The sequence below is a fragment of the Phoenix dactylifera genome, chromosome 17, assembly GCF_051530095.1.
Source record: "Phoenix dactylifera cultivar Ajwa chromosome 17, Ajwa_hap1_PhDact_Kaust_v1.1, whole genome shotgun sequence".
NCBI lineage: Eukaryota > Viridiplantae > Streptophyta > Magnoliopsida > Arecales > Arecaceae > Phoenix > Phoenix dactylifera.
The window spans coordinates 9329401-9346277 of NC_143206.1; the positions used below are offsets into that span (position 1 = coordinate 9329401).

A 16877-nucleotide genomic window follows, 5' to 3' on the forward strand; every position below is an offset into this window, starting at 1 on the left:
TTTTTGCTGTCTGTGACTTGTGAGAGCAGCCATCCCTCCTTTCCAACCAACCTTGACCATCTCAGGCGATGTCCATTTTATCAAGCAATCTGCGTTCACATGGCTACCCAGACCTCGTACCCGCAAAAGGTTGCCCTCCCTTTTTCTTTTTCTTCTTCTTTTTATTCTTTTTTCCCCCTCCCTGCGAAAAAAAGTAAAGAAATACTACCTACCGTATGGTTACTTAGATCCAAATACTTGAAATATATCATTCAAGGGTCAAATATAAAGGTGTTACTAAACAGAGAGATGTGACCACTAGAGTAAGCCTTAATTCATAGAGATTGTTCGTTTTTATCCGCTTTCTAACAAACTTCAACTGTAACGAAATTAATTGCTCTTTGATTGTCAAACTTAAATAAGACATGTTTACACAAAATCAAATATGAATGAGTTTTAATAAATCATTCATTTGGTTGCTTATCACATAAAATTGCATGGAAGAGTTAAGAATTTCTAGTTTCGAGGTTCCAATTCAATCATTCATAGCCCTTATCTTGATCAGCAGTTGGAGATTGAATAGAACTGGTGAACTGGTGGCAGTTGCCCGATCATCAACTGCTGAACAATCGAGTCTAGTAGTGGCCTCTAGTTAGAAATGTTGTGGGATGGGGTTTCCAGTTTAGTCCCACATCGGCTAATCAGTGGAAAGGTCTGCGCCTTATAATGAGGAGGTGCAAACCTTTCCTCCAGAGGGCCCTTTGTGGGGCAAAACCGTGAAGGGGGGGCGGCAGCCGCTGGGCCGGTTCACCCGATCCCTGGAGCGGGCCCTGACGGGGACAAAACCGTGGAAGGGACGCAGATGCTTTCCCTGCTCGGCCGGTGTGCGGGCTGGTGTCGGGGTGCAAATCCCGCATCAAGAAACATGATCTAAAATACCTTAATTATGATGACCGATCGGTAATAAGCTATACATCGAGGTAGGCCTATCAATAGATTTTATTGGATTGATAAGCTACCACGTTCATGATCTAAATGTATGTTAATGCAAAACCGATTTCATATAAAATGAGGTGTTAATAAAATTATGAGGACCCATGCGGACGTGTGTTTAGTCCCACATTGGTTATTCACTGGGTAGATTTTGAATACTTATACAGGATCAAGAAATCTAAATAATACCTTCTCGCTAGCCATTTTGGATAAGGTCGCGGGTTGTTACAAATGGTATCAAAGCGAATCCGGCCCATAATCTATATGAACTAGGGGATACTGCAGTATGGATCTATTAGGACTGACCACAGGTCAATCATGGTTTTTGTGATTAGATTTGAATGTATTTGAACTCTTAGCCTGATGAGGACATCAAGCCTTGAATGGGAAGAGTATGTGAGGATCCGTGCGGGTGTGTGTTTAGTCCTACATCGATTATTCGCTGGTTAGATCTTGGGTACTTATATATGATCAAGAAATTCAAATAATATTTTTCGACTAGCCATTTTAAATGAAATCTAGAGTTGTTACAAAAATATGTGTTAATTATAATATGTTAATAACACTCATAGGCAACCAAATGGTTCCCACCATTGTGCCTTAAAAAGGTGTGCCACAGCTCTTTATTCACAATTTGTTTTTTTTTATTGCTCTCAGGTTCATCCAGAATTAGAAGGCAGCACAAGGGGACCAAAGGGTTCAATGCATTGGAGAGGACCAGTTGCTCTGCAACGTGCACTCTGCCCTCCCCTTTGGGGTACTCAAGGTGGGGACTGCGAGAATGACTCGCAGAACAATGAATTGCGTCAATACTGACAGGTAGGCTGGCAAAGCGTTCCAAAGAATCGAACAAGTGGTAGGAGATGAGATGAATGCGGTCTAAGGGATCGTCCTCCTTGAGGACTGCTCTTGGATGCAATTCTCCCACTAGGAGGGGTATGAGGTGGCTCCGTCTGGATGTCCTTATGAGGCACGGGAGCACGCTTGGATGATGGCTGAATTTTTTAAATCCTAGCAGGTATTTTGCAAAAATAGCCATTTTGATTATCTATTTTTACAAAAAAAATTTTCTTTTGATTTTGAGGAGATAGTTTGTGGTAGCAGCCGGTGGTCGAGATATGTTGATAATGGTGGATGGTGGTGGAGATCATAGATAGTAGCAGACAATGATAGAAGTTAGTGAAGATGGAAGTATTTGGTAGCAATAAAGATCGTCGATGATGATCGGTAGTGGTAGAGATCATTAGCTATCGTAAGTAGTGATGGAGATCATTGATGATGGTGGGTGATGGTGGAATCATTTGTGATTGTGGGCAATGATAGATATTAGAAATGGTAGTGAGCGGTGGTAGAGATTGTTCATGACGGCAGATGGTGATGAGGACTATTGGCGATAGTGGACGATAGTGAGGATCATCGACGGTGGTGGATGGCGGTGAAATAGTGAGTGATAATGGGTGGCGGTGCAAGGTAAGTAAAATGGAAGTCCATTTTTTGCAAAATGCCCAATGCTAATCTTTGGAAATCTTGTCATCTTAGAGGTTAGATCTCGGAAAATTTGCAAGAAAAAAAATTCATTTTCTTGTTTTTGAAAAATATTCTCTCTTGCACATGTTCTCTTCATGAGGCCTAATGTACTCGGCATGACTCTTCAGCAGATAAATAAAGAAAGAGAGTGTCTTAACCTACGAATGGACACCTGCTGCTCACTGGAATTCGCAGGATAGTGAGAGATTGCAGTTCCTTTCAGGCTGTGCATGTATTCCGAAAGACGAATAGGGCTACAGACTAAGTCGCCTTTTTTACTGTTTAATACTTGAGAGAGGCCCTTTAGATATGTTATATAACTTCCCCTTCACCCCTGCGCTACATCCTCTCTGCAGACTCTTTTAGCTGTACTCACGCTAAAGCTGTGTGAGTAGCTGTTGTACCAAAAAAAAAAAAAAATTCTCACTTTTGTCTAGAAATGTTCCACTCTGGACTTTAGCGATCATTTTACTCCTCTGTTCGTAATTAAAATAAGAATAATTTACGTTTGCATTGACCATTGGATCATAAGCTAATGTGCATTCATTTGCATATAGAGCATAGTGGTTTGTGAAGCTAAAATGGACAATTTTGCCAAACAAGAAAAGAGATAAAAGAAGGGAAAAGTGACTTGTTTTGTAAAAATGAAATTATACTGGATTTTCTTGAAAAACTGAAAATGCCATTGTATCTTTTCACTCTTGCCAAATTTTTCTCTTGAAGTTGGATGGGGACCGGGCCAAATTGATCAGTTGGATGCGATGATTTGGATGGTTCCTAAAGCTCGCTTGCATTTGGTTGGACGAAGCCAATTACAATGAAACATATGCTTGCAATGTACACTTTGCATCATCTAAAATGTTTATCAGGGAACAAGTCTTTTGAATGGAGACAAGAAAATGACAACATGCAAATGGGCAAACTTGTCTCATGACACCACATTACTTGATAATCCATGTCTGGAGCAAAGAGTCATCTCTACCTGAGTGGTGGCCCATGCACACAGGTGGATTTCCATTTAGTTGGTGAAGAATTTCCAATTCAAGGGTGACTATTGGTGAGGAAAATTGAAGCAAATGGAACCAAGATATAGTTTAAAATGGCATTGGGGTTACTAAATCCACTTAACCAATAGAATATTTACACTAACAACAATATAGAGTCTTTTTAACTCTTGGTCTGGCATGGCCAAATTTCTTGTCATTTAAATATTTAATTTATTTAAATAAGCATATACCCTAAGGAGAGGAAAAATTGAACCAAGTGGCCTTAGGAAGATATCAAGACTAAATTGATTTTTTTACTTATCATTTGTAAAACTGAAAATTTGATGTTTTTTACTTAAAATATCAAATGAAAGTTTTTGTAATAAGCCTCAAGTTATATCTACTATGTTTTTCTTTTACCCTTCTTTTAATTGAGTAAGAAATAAAGTACCTTGAATAATCTCTTTCATACAGTTATAAAGAATGATACTCAGTTTCTTAGGCAACAAATTCTCATGTTTCTGATAGGTGGTGCTGCTTTTGGCTTTAGTGGCTTTATTAAAATAGATTTGTTTTTTTTTTCTTTTTTTCTTTCAAATGAAAAGTTAGGCACAGCATTTCAAAAAAACACCTAGGCATACAATGCCTAACCAAATCCAACCATGACCATAAATACTTTGTAAATACATAATAAGAATCTAGCATGAGAATGATTGGTAGTAGGTGTGTGCCATCTCACATTGGGACCATCCCAAATACAGCTTAAAAAAGTCAGTCATATAAAACCAGTCACAGACTGGGATTCTGAACTTTTGTGTCAAGCTTTTTGTGTGTTATCAAACCAGCTCTGGCATCCATTACTGACCTTCTTATGTACTTCGATTTACTAGAAACCCTTGGAAGATGGTAAATTTTATAGAGACTCCTTTGGGTAAAATGAGGCAGTATAAGACTTCCAAAGATTATACATAATAAACAGATGACTGGTTTTCTACATAATTTAACCAAATTATATATGAAGCTGTCCCTGTTGGTAAAAATGACTCTTTCTCCATTTCAGGACTCTCAGTAAGTTCCTAGGACCACATCTCTAACATCATAAAATTGCATTGGTAACTGTAGGTCCAACATCTTGTTCAATTGAAGTAAATTGGCTTCCTAGGAACAAAAGTTTGCAAAGGTAGCAGGCTCCGTTGGAGAAGTGAACCGATAGCATAGTTCGTTGGGAGGTGCTAGTTTAGGCCATTGAAAGATGTCTCTCCTCCAACTAGGAACTAAATGAAAGCAATGATTCGGAAAATTTGTTTAAAAGATGTTTTTGTGTCTTTATATTTAATGAATGACATGAAGTAGATCTTGGTCTCCTATGCAGCCTGGCATACAAGATAAATGCGAAAAGAGAGTACTGGGTGGGTCTCTTCCTTCTATCATAGATGTTGCCAAATTGATTTAATTGGTTTGTCTGCAAGCATACATCAGAGAGAGGGATGGAAGGAGGGAGGGAGGAAACTCTCCAAATCTTCTAATGATGCAATAGATTTCTTCCCAAGCTTTTTCTTTGCTTAATTTTTTTATGTTGGCATGGTAGGGTGTGATTGGAAGTAGATCAAGTTTTAAAAAATATTTCAGATAGAAACTGCTACATCAGTACATTTTTTAGAAGAGAGACAACTTCCCCTCTAAAGGTAAGACTTGAACCAAGGTCTCTTACATGAACACTAAGAGACTTTACCTATTTGATCATCGCTCGAATATTATTTTACCAATGTGATTCTTTCCCGAGTGGCATGCTATTCTCTTGGTCGAAGATGCTACAAATTACTTGTGACATCAGAAAGTGATTTCTTTTCTTAAAACTGTTCTTCAAGCATATTTTGCTCATTGTGATTTTTAATTAGCATAGTTGCAGCCTTTGGCTAAGCATCTTGCTATTGAGCAAGTTAGTTCTTTTGGATCTGCCTTCTGCTTGTGCTCTCTCATCAAATGACCAATTGAATGCTTTTTTCTCACTCTATTCATGGTTCAACAAACTTATCCGTTAGATCTAGGGATTTGACATTTCTAAGAACTCCAACATTTAAATGCCCTTTCCAACATGTTTGGCAAAGAGTGGCAATTGGGGAATCCCTCCAAGAGCTGCACATACCATAGGGACTATATTCATTTCAATTACACAAAAGATTCAATCTTTTTGGCCTAAAGACAAATGAAAATATAACAAAACAACCAATGTAATATAGCCATTGAACTACTTCATAGAATGGCAACTGATACAGATCGGATTTACCATCCCTAAAATCTGACTTGACAACTCAACCTGCCGAATCAAACAATAATAAATGTCCAGGCAAACCAATGGCCCATTAAATCTCCGAATAATCAGCGATCAGTTACAACTCAGCGCGATCTCAATTCACCTAAAAATGAATATCATAATCGACCGACTGATAAGGAAAACACTCAATTATAACACACACGAAAAGGAATATTCTTACCATCCCAATCAATGAATATAGAAAGAGCTCAATTGCTTGTCTACCAATCTCATGACTCTAATCGTGCAAATTCGTATCCTCTCCTCTATAAATACCAAGTATGGAGATCTCTCATGTATGACAAAGAAAACTTCCATCACTATATTCTAAAACTTTTTTCTCTCTTTTATCTTTCCTATTTCTTCTCGAAACTCTGCCTGACTAAGGCATCGGAAAGTTCCTAGTCAGGTACGCTCCGGTGATCTTTGATCATTTTTTGTGGTTGCAGACCTTCACTTGGCGAAACAACTCACCAGTCAACCTGTTTATCTGTTAAGTCAAATTTTGAGCAGCAGCAGCAGCAAAGGGATAAGTCATCCATTTTGTAATCACTAAGACATCAACAGTAAAGTTCCATTAATTTGGTTGATGTGGTTGCCTATCCAGAAATCAGCTGGAACTGGGAAGTTATTATGGTCCCAAGTCCTAACCATCAAAAAATCAGCAGCAGCACTAGCATGGCAGGGGTAGCGCATTTACTGCCCCAGCTGAACAAAGGCATTTCACATTAATGGAAACCGTTGAATAGGTGGAGGGAGGAGCCACCAGCACCCACATTTCAAAGGAAGGGACAAATTAATGGATCGAGTAAACTCCAAAAATTAAAGATCACGAGAATGAGCGAGGGGCAAGAACATTTCAGGGAAGGTGGGCGCAATGCATGTGAAAGAAGCTTGGATTCATGTGTGACTTTGTACAGGTTGACCCCCCAGTTGAGGAAGCCAAGCTCCTCCCAAATCCAACGCACTACATGCTTCCAACCTTAAATTATCAGTACACGTTTCCCCTTCCCTAATCTCTCTTCTCCAACTCTAGTCTTTCCTTCGTGGGAGTTGATGGCAATCCAACCTATTGCTCCTCCTCCACAGCCTCCTTCTTTCCATGCTAGTAGCCACCATGGCTCCCAACACAGCCACCACCATGGGATCTTTGCCTTGAATTCCACCATACTTATTGCTGCACCCATTGTTGTAGTTCTTGTACTACTTGTAGCCTTCTCACTTCTGCTAGTATTTCATAGAGCAAAGGCTAAGAACAGCAGCAGCTACAATAGCAGCTTCAGGAAGAACAGCTTTGACAGGAAGCAGCTTTCCAAGTGTGGTTTTCATATCAATGCCAACGCCATCGGTTATAGCCCTGGTAACTGAAATACTTGGTTTAAATTTTGGATGGTGTGAATTATGGTTGTAAGGCGAGTATATTTTCTGATCTCATGGGGTTGTCTTGTTGGTTTTGTTGTTGTGATTTGTGTTTGATTTGTAAATCAGATGTTAGGAGTTGCATTTATGGCGGGAGGTTGGGATTTCCATTGCAAGATAGGGAAAGAGAAGCCCAGGTTTTCACCTATAAGGAGCTTGAGTTGGCCACAGATGGATTCAGTGAGAGCAATGTCATTGGGAATGGAGGGTTTGGTGTGGTGTACAGAGGAACTTTGAGTGATGGGACTGTTGCAGCAATCAAGCTGTTGCATAGGGAGGGAAAGCAGGGGGAGAGGGAATTCAGGATGGAGGTAAGTATCACCACTCACTCCTTTACGCTTTAAACTGTTTTTTTCTTTACTTTTTTTTCTTTTGGTTGCCAACCTTTTGAGCCTTCTGATATATTCATTTCCTTCTTTTATGTGAAATTTGGGTACTTTGGCTGGACTTCTCCTAGAGAATAGATTTGATACCATTTCTGCTAATCTTTGGGTATAAAAAAAATCAGTCCTCATTACAAATGATTGAAGAAGAAATACAGATAAAATGCTGCATCTACAGTGCTCCACTTCCACTTCTTTTTTCTTCTTCTTCTTGTTCTTCTTCTCTTTCTGCATCTCCTTTTGGATCCTCAATATAGTTTCTTTTACTCCTGACTTTATCACCTAGAACTCGTTATCGCAAAACGATGAATGCATAAGCATAGCACAAATTCTATCATATTAGTTAGAATTTTTTGGATAAATCCCAGTGGATTATTCTATTTTATTTTTTTTTGGGTCAAAATTCTTGATTCTAATTGTTATGAGCTGAGCTACATCCCACCAACTCCCCTGCTTTCAGAACCTTACTACACTTTCTTCCACTCCAACCACCACCAATTGTTACCATGATTTCACCATATAGCACGGTATGCACTTCCCTTTGTCAATAATCTTTCCCTTTTGAGCCAAAACAATGAAATCTCTGTAAAAACATTGTATATAACAACTTCAAGGTTCAAAGGACCAAGAAAATTATGATATCCATTAAAAATTAATCCTAAGTTGGAAAATCATATTCTCCTCTTATTTTCTCTAATTGGACAAGACTAATTGGCGATAAACTTTGGTGCGTCCTCGAGAAAAAAAGATTGTGTCATACCATCAATGTCCATTGGTAGCATGCCCTTTTGCCAACCATGGTTTCTTCTAGTGGATGACTACATTTGCAACTTTCACTGCTGCTTGCAGCTAATTGTGCTAATGATCAGCTCTACAAGCTATTCTCTTGAGAGTATCATCATGATGAATGACCAAAATAACACTATGATTTTGATCAATGCAGGTCGACCTTTTAAGCGGATTAACCTCTAGATACTTGGTCAGGCTACTTGGTTACTGTGCTGATCAACACCATCGGCTCCTTGTGTTTGAATTCATGAGTAACAGCAGCCTGCAACACCACCTCCACTCAGCTTCAAAAAACAAGAATCACCAGCCTCTTGATTGGAGCACCAGGCTGAGGATTGCCTTGGACTGCGCTCGAGGCCTTGAGTTCCTCCATGAGCACACTGTCCCAGCAGTTATTCACAGAGGTTTTAAATGCAGCAACATCTTGTTGGACCAGAATTATAGAGCCAAGGTCTCTGATTTTGGCATGGCTAGAGTAGGCTCTGATAAGATTAATGGTCAGGTCCTGACCCGTGTTCTGGGGACTTCTGGATATGTCGCACCCGAGTGAGTGATCAGCAAATCATCCTTATTGTCTTTGTCAGTCCATACGGTTTAATTTGCACTCATGGAGATTATTTCGTCGGTGTAGGTATGCATCAACTGGCAGGTTGACTACAAAATCAGATGTTTACAGTTATGGCGTGGTGCTTCTTGAGCTTCTGACCGGCCGTGGACCAGTTGATACAACAAGGCCTCCTGGAGAACATGTTCTTGTCTCATGGGTATGTGAAATTCTGTGCTCTCTTTCTGCTCCTCTAAAGTTTCCAGCAGCTATTCGCTACTACAAGTAAGGTTACAGGTATAGTTATTCAAGTAGAGCTTTGATGCTTAAATTGTGCTCCATTTTGCTAAGATGCCACATGGTTAATTCTACTAAACTTCAAAGGTTCAAAGTTGTCATATAACTAGTTTACGACTCTAAGGACCAGATTTACCAAAAGTATCTTTTTCAACTCATCCATGCCATCATAGAAGTGAACAACTCAACTGTCAAAGGAGAGGACATTTTGTATGACAGAAAGTTATTAACTTGTTGCCTGCTTGCATATCAGAGCTTCATGAGATTGCCTTGTAACAAAGTTCCAAAGAAAATGCCATTTCGAGAAAGTATTTGGCATAGCACCGTTGGTGACCGAAGAATTCATACTTCTCCTTTTTTTTTCATAGTTTATGGACCAAGTAATATTTCTATTAGTTAACTATGTTTAATATCTTAGGCTCTTCCTCGACTTACCAACCGAGAGAAAGTTGTGGAAATGGTGGATCCAGCTCTGCAAGGCCAATTTTCAAAGAAAGAGTTAATTCAGGTTAGTTCAGTAGATTTGTGAACATAAGCGCCATCAGCTCATAGGCGATAACAACCACAGTTATTTTTATAGGTTCTGCAACTTTCACAAGACCTTCAGTTTATAATCATGTCATATTTTTATGTGATAGATTGCTGCAATTGCTGCTGTATGCGTGCAATCAGAAGCTGATTACCGGCCTCTCATGGTGGATGTGGTTCAATCTTTAATCCCTCTAGTTAAAAACCCGGTCACATCTTGCCCTACTACTCCTTCAAGATGTCACCACCAAATTGCCATTCCTATATCATAATCCAGATTGAGTTACCACTGGCTATTGTACAATCAATCATGTGAATCTTTGTGAGATAACTGCACACTGTAAGAGCTTTTTTTTAAAAAAAATGAAAAAAAAAATCCAACCTTGATATCATTTGACAGACGAAAGCTTTATCATCAAAATGTGCTATGTAGCATTTGCAAGTATTACTTTTTTCTTTTTTGATCTTATCAAGGATTCCATGTATTATATGCAAAATGGATAACAATTTGAAAAGTTAAGTTTAGAAGAATCAGAGAACCAATGTTGTTCTTGCAGCACTGCAACATTCCATTATATGTTCGGCTATTTGAATGCTCAAAAATATGTTCAACTAGTTGTATCATATATATCTGCTTTCTTAGTCAAACAACTACAAGCATTAAATGAAAAAGGAGGGGAGGGAAAAAAAAAGGTAAGAATTGTATGTTCATATCTGATGCCAAGAGCTTCTCCAAATGACCCAGATCAGGTGAGATGTTGGTGATTTAAGGCTCTTGAGAGTTGATCTTGCAATCAATCAGTCTCATAAATATCATGACTTCATAATGCAATATCAAGCAGAGATAAGCTTTAAGAATTATCCGACAAACATATAGCCAGAGGAGAACTTGTGAATTAACCTCAGAATTTACACATCCCTACCATCTTTTGCATAAGATTGCCAACATTAAAAAGATGTCTGGTATTATTCATTCTCTAGTTCTATCCTTTTTCTGCCATGTAGTTCCTACTGGCTGTGCAGAATTACTACAATTATGTAAGGTTAATCAATTATCTCTTAAGACATTCAACCTAGCTAGTTGCACCAAATGAGCTTGTCCAGGCACTGAGCATAGCTTCATGAAAAGAAATAGGCTTCACGATGCTTAGATATATGAATCCTCATGGAAAGAAATAGGCTGTGCAGAATTACTACATACTAAGAAATATGTATCCTCAACATGATGATCAAAGAACAGAATACTTGATCAAAACAACTAATAGATTTATGGTCTCGACATGATGCTTAGATAAAAGTCTCCTTTGATTCCTCTTTGGTGATTCAAGTGATGATTCAATAGTCTTCGCATTAGAGAAGCAAGGTTAACTAAGAAGAATGACAACATCTGGCATCTGCACTGTAGCAGTAATATTATAAACCAAATGATATCTATGTCGTTTTGGATGAAGCTTGTAGCTTCGAAGGCCTTCATGGATTGCCGTTTGGAAGGAAAATAATCAGTATTCAGTGGAGCAAGTATTCTCTTTGATCCCTGTGTAAGAAAATTCCTAAGATATCCGAACATGATGCTTGGCTCGCTTATTGAATTCCCTTTTTCTGAATTTTTGGAAATTCAGCCTCAAGTACACGATGCAGCTGAATCTTTTATAGAACACTAGCTCACCAGTAACCATACCTTTATATAAGAACATGACCTATAGAATTCTTAATAAGATGTCATCTATGTGAGACTAGCTATTCTAGTACTCTTTGAATATGCTTGGAATTTTTTAGGATTTGTTCAAAGACAAACGCTTGTTAAGGCTTGCTTTGGACTGCAAGTTGCACATTTTAGCCTATGCACCATACCATGGCATCAAAGGTCATGTTTATTGATGATAGTTGACTTCCTCTATGGTTTCAAAATTGACCATCCTAACTCATTTCGACTTGTCTAGTGAATTTTCTGAGAGCAGTATAGAAAACCAACACTTCCCTTAGTGTATAATGGAAAGCTTCCCGAATTATCATCCACGATGGTTTAACAAAGATGAATCAATAAGCTTACATTTGTCTTATATCCAAACACCAACATGGATATCCTACGGTTGACATCTCGGGAAGGGCATCTGATAACATTTGCAAATGCTTCTTTAAACTTTCAAGATCAAATTGTGGGTGTAATTTTGCCCCAAAACCCTTCAATATGGTGCATGTCAAATCGCGTTCTCTTGTAAAGCCTTAATACAGCAATGCAATCCTCTTAGAGCTCATGTATGCCAGATTATATCTCGTATCTGCAACAATCAAGGATTTTATCAGTACACAGGTGGCTATTTAATCCAAGGTTTCCTTGTGCTTTAAGTGAATTGAGAAGACCTGCACTCTCTAGATTGACTAGCTTGTCGCATAATTTGCAGAACATAACAACTACAAGTCTACAACATCCGATTACTGTTTTCCAATATTCAAGAGCTTTTGGTCCAAGAATCAGAAGAATGAATGGGATAATTGAGAATATGAAATCAAGCTTTATATGCAATGAAAATTGCCCCATGTGTTACGCGCGATGAGACAAAAAAGACCAGGGTAACGATGAACTGGTTTTCAGCACCTTGTATTAGAATACTACTAACGAAGAGTACGATAGACAATTTGATTGTTTTAATTTTCTATACTGCAGTATCTTCCCAAATAATCACATTAGAATGGTGTCATTCAGAAAACCATCAAGCAGAAAACTGAAGTCAGAAAGAGTAATGAAGAACATGAGACATTTCAAGTACTGGTTTGGTGAAAGCCTTTAAAATTTAAAAGTCATTTTATCCATTAAAATACAAGATACAGGGAATGGCATAACAAGTTCTTATGTAATACCAGAAGTTGCATATGCAATAAAAACAAAAATAACTCACCCTAAGTAGGTTCTTGTGAGGTTCTTCAATGATTGGCACTTCCTATTTGTCTTCAAAAGTGGAACGTATTTGGTTGTATCGCTGTAGATTGACCCAAGAATCAAGAGTAAGACGTAGTGAAACATATACATATACAGATATACATGATTGTGATTATGTAGATATATACATATGCAGATATAGATTTGCAAACAATACGAAATTTGGACATGAAGTTTGTCAATGAGAACTCAAACCATTTGACATAATTTATGTGGCCTAGAATGCATACAAGCAAAAAAATCATATACTTTAGAGACAACTTGTCTATCCATCAAATTGTTTTGAGCTATTACTTTTCATTCTCTGATACAACATTACGATTTTGGGACCTCTTGACTTATAGACAAGGATCTAAAACTCATAAGTATCCCAACACCAAAACATTGTACCTTGGAATCAAAGCACATGTTTGGGCATGCTTAGGATGACTTGATGGATATGCAAGGGGTCTCCAAAACATATCATTTTTTTATTTATATACATGTAAGGCTTTATAGATCATATCCAGTAATTCGAAATACATAACTATACACATGCGCGCGCGCGCATATATACACACACACACACACACACACACACACACACATATATATATATATATATATATATATATATATATATATATATATATATATATATATATATATATATATATATCAAAGCAACATAAACATGACTTATGATGCATGCCATAGAAAATTAATAAAGTTATCCCTTCTAATAATTTTTTTTGTCTCCATCATTCAGTCATGAATAAAGTGGGAGGATAATTTTTTTTAATAAATTCAACAAAAATAAAATCTTTTGCATTTATCCCCCAACCTTGACACCTCAACTAAACACCAAAAACCCTTAGTTCCATGGAATAACACCCATCATTTCAATAGCGCTAAAATAAGTTTTCGTTATCCCTTCAAAATTTATTCGGCAAGCTAACGCAGACTACCCACTACTCTACTGCATATCATATTCCACCTAAATTTTATTACAACTAACTTTGAGAATCGGGTATGCTATATCTGACCTCTCCTCCTGTTAAGCCTTTTGGGGCTTATAAGCGTTGTTTGTTATAACTCACGATACAAAACAAAAGCATTGTAAAGTTGTTTTTCCAGGATAGCATTGCTAACACTTTTGCGACGCTTTAGCAAATCTATTAAAAAGTGTCAGCAATGCCAGATGTTTCTGTAGTGTCTAGGATTTCTTTTTGGCCTCATTCTTATCATTTGACCTATTTTGTTTGCAGAATTTGAAGCTATTTATAAAATAAAAATATATATTTTTTTAGACTGTACAATAAGACATAAGTAAAAAAGATAATCGTTATTATGTGTTACAACAGGCCGTGTTATAACATTAAATAATATGTTATAATGGCCATTATTTGATCAAATAATGTGTTAAAACTGTTATAATTGAATGTCATTATCCAAACTTTGTCAGGTCTAAAAATCTGGTCTTGGCCTCTATCCTGCCTAAGATTTTGAATATTTACGACTGTTATCCATTTTAAAAATAGTAGATCAATTTTTTAACGTTGAGTAAAATTGCTATAATGCTTATTATAATGTATAAAAAAAACAGAAAATAAAAAAAAGAGAAACTGTGCAATATTTCCATTCACCCACTTTTTTCTAAATTAAAAATATTATTTATTTGGACTGTAAATCATTTTTGAAAGAAAATTGAATAAAAAATTTTAAACCTTGAAAAGATAATATTTTATATTGAAGAAGGTGTAAAAGACGTCAGCAGGCATCATCTCTTTTGACGTAGACCTTGTTCTGAGCCGCCTGTGACTTCTGGCTCGACGTAGGAGACGTAAGCGAACGGCTTCTGAGATAACAATTATTATTATTATTATTTTTATAATGGACCGGTATACGGTTGTCATATTCCTGTTATTTTATAGATGATGTAATGGAGGAGACCCATTCTAATGGCTGCTATTTTAAATATTACTATTTCTACTTCTAAACTGATGAATTAATGTTTCCATGAAATTATTTTATTATTGTGATTTTAACAATAAGCGAACGGCCTCTGAGATGGTGATCTCAGCCGTGATGTCACAGCCTCTAAAGCCTCCCGGTTTGGCCCTCTATAGATGAGCTCAGCTGCGTCGTTTCCACCAAGCGATCTCAAAAGATGGCGAGCTCCCAGTGCTGCGCGAACCCGCCCACCCTGAACCCGGCCAGCGGCCAAGGGTGCGTGGTGGACGACCTGGGGGGCCTCAAGGCCTACACCGCCGGCCCATCAGACTCCAAACTCGCCATCTTCCTTCTCTCCGATGTCTTTGGTAATTCCTCCCTCACCTATTCCTTCTTTTTGCCTTCTGTTTCTGGGATGAAGGTTAGAGAATTTGGCATGGTGGTTTGTGAAGTATAGCACGTGCATCACTGTCTTCTTTTTTTACTCTATATTTGGTATGCTTTTTTTCTTTCTTTCTTCCTTCATTCCTTCCTTCCTTTCTTTCTTTTTTTTAAGTTTGTTTGACCTCACCCAAAATAACTAGCCAGATAGCTGGTCACAGTGTCTCTTAGTTTACATAAGTTATACCATCTGCGACAATTCATAACTTCATTCAAAATAGCTAGTCAGAAGGTATTATTTACGTTTTTATTTTATTTTATGTGAGTATTCAAAATTTATCCAACGAATAATCGATGTGAAACTAAACACATGCCCGCATGAGCCTTCATATACTCTCTCTCTCTCTCTCTCTCTCTCTCTCTCTCTTAAAGGAACTGGGCTAAAGACTTGATCATGAGTCCTCCTTATTCCTTTCCTGAACACAGTTTAGTCTGGTCTACTAAACAAAAGCTATCCCCTGCATCTTCTTTACCTCTATACACAAACATCTTCTTCTCATTTTATCAATTCCTTTCATCACCCAGGTTGGTATCCATAATACTGACATCCAGTAGGTAGGAATGGCTGAAAGGACTGCATTAGCTAACACCAACGTTCCCTCTAATGACAAGGAAGCATCCTTCCACCCTGCCAGTCTCTATTCCATCTTATCTTTAGGAGGGCATTGTGATGCAGAGGTTAGACCCAAATAAGTTATTGGAAAGGAACCCAAACTGCAGTTCAACAGCCCAGCTAGCCTGCTCTCTCTGCCCTGCCTGTTACCCAGCCATCACCAACAAGCTTTTTTTTTTCCCCTTTCCCTAGAGTTAATTCAAAACTAGAAATGATCTCCCACCCATACGAAATGATCTTGAGGTTATGGATCTGCAATTCTTCAGCCTTCGAAAATTAAGATATAATCCCATATACTAATAGGTAGGTGAGACCTCCCACTACATGTGCATGTCTCAGTCCTCTGATTATTCCTTCGATTTTAGCTTTCAATAGAATCTTGCTGAAGACATCCATGATCAAAACAAAAAGGTAGGGGGAAAAGCAGATCCCGTTGCCTAAAGACCTTGCGACATACAATTGTTCTCCCTCGTTGTCCATTAAGAAGAATAGAGGTCTTACTGAACCTCAAATAGAGCCCCAAATTCCCTCACCGGAAGCACCTCAAGCAAAAAGTTAAAGTCTATCATAGGACTCTGTAAAGTCTTGCTTCAAAATAGTGCCTTCTCTTCTCGGCTGCTTGGAGGAAGAAAAGACCTCATTGGAATGAACGTAGCTATTTAGGATGTTGGTTACGACTTTGGAAAAAATTCTAACATACCTTCTTCTTCTTCTTCTTCTTCTTCTTCTTCTTCTTTTTTTTTTTTTTTTTTTTTTTTTTTTTTTTTTTTTTTTTTTTCTGTACAACGGTAGCTCACGTCAGTCTAGCATGAATAGTACCAGCAGAGTAGGGACATAGGTTTGTAATTCATCTAAGAGGAATCACTTTTCCTTAGGGATAAGAGTGGTGAGGGAATAAGAAATCTATTTGGAGTGATTTTATTAAGCTAAATACTTGAATAAAGCCCTGTGACAGATCTAATGGTTAAAAGATTGTTCATTTCTTACTGGGTGATTCAAATTTACTAATTGATTCACTAATATAAAAAAACCTACACTAAATTTAATGGTCCATATTCTGCTTATTGCTCGATGGTCTGAATTATTGTGTAATTGATTGATTGATATAAAGTTATGGTAGATCTAATGGCTGGCAAGTCATTGGTTACTTGATGTACGATGGCTGTTCGAATGGCCCTCAATATAATCTTAATG

The 16877-nt window shown here is 37.7% G+C and overlaps 2 protein-coding genes across 3 annotated transcripts in view; both read left to right on the forward strand.

The window, feature by feature from the left end:
• Positions 1–6097: 6097 nt before the first annotated feature.
• On the forward strand, positions 6098–10700 carry LOC120112863 (putative serine/threonine-protein kinase PBL7). The gene is made up of 6 exons (XM_039132835.3): positions 6098–7159; positions 7288–7529; positions 8545–8936; positions 9022–9154; positions 9650–9739; positions 9870–10700. The coding sequence occupies exons 1-6, from the start codon at positions 6856–6858 to the stop codon at positions 10029–10031; spliced, it is 1323 nt and encodes a 440-aa protein (XP_038988763.3). The 5' UTR covers positions 6098–6855; the 3' UTR covers positions 10032–10700.
• A 4068-nt stretch (positions 10701–14768) lies between these two features.
• The window catches only part of LOC103699094 (endo-1,3;1,4-beta-D-glucanase-like), a 40627-nt gene continuing 38518 nt past the window's right edge, over positions 14769–16877 (forward strand). Inside the window, exon 1 of one of the 2 annotated variants that reach the window (XM_039132834.3) lies at positions 14769–14997. In XM_039132834.3, coding sequence (XP_038988762.1) covers positions 14847–14997 — 151 coding nt within the window. In that variant the 5' untranslated portion in view covers positions 14769–14846. The remainder of the gene's footprint in view (positions 14998–16877) is intronic. The other variant, XM_089928304.1, reaches the window with a different exon arrangement.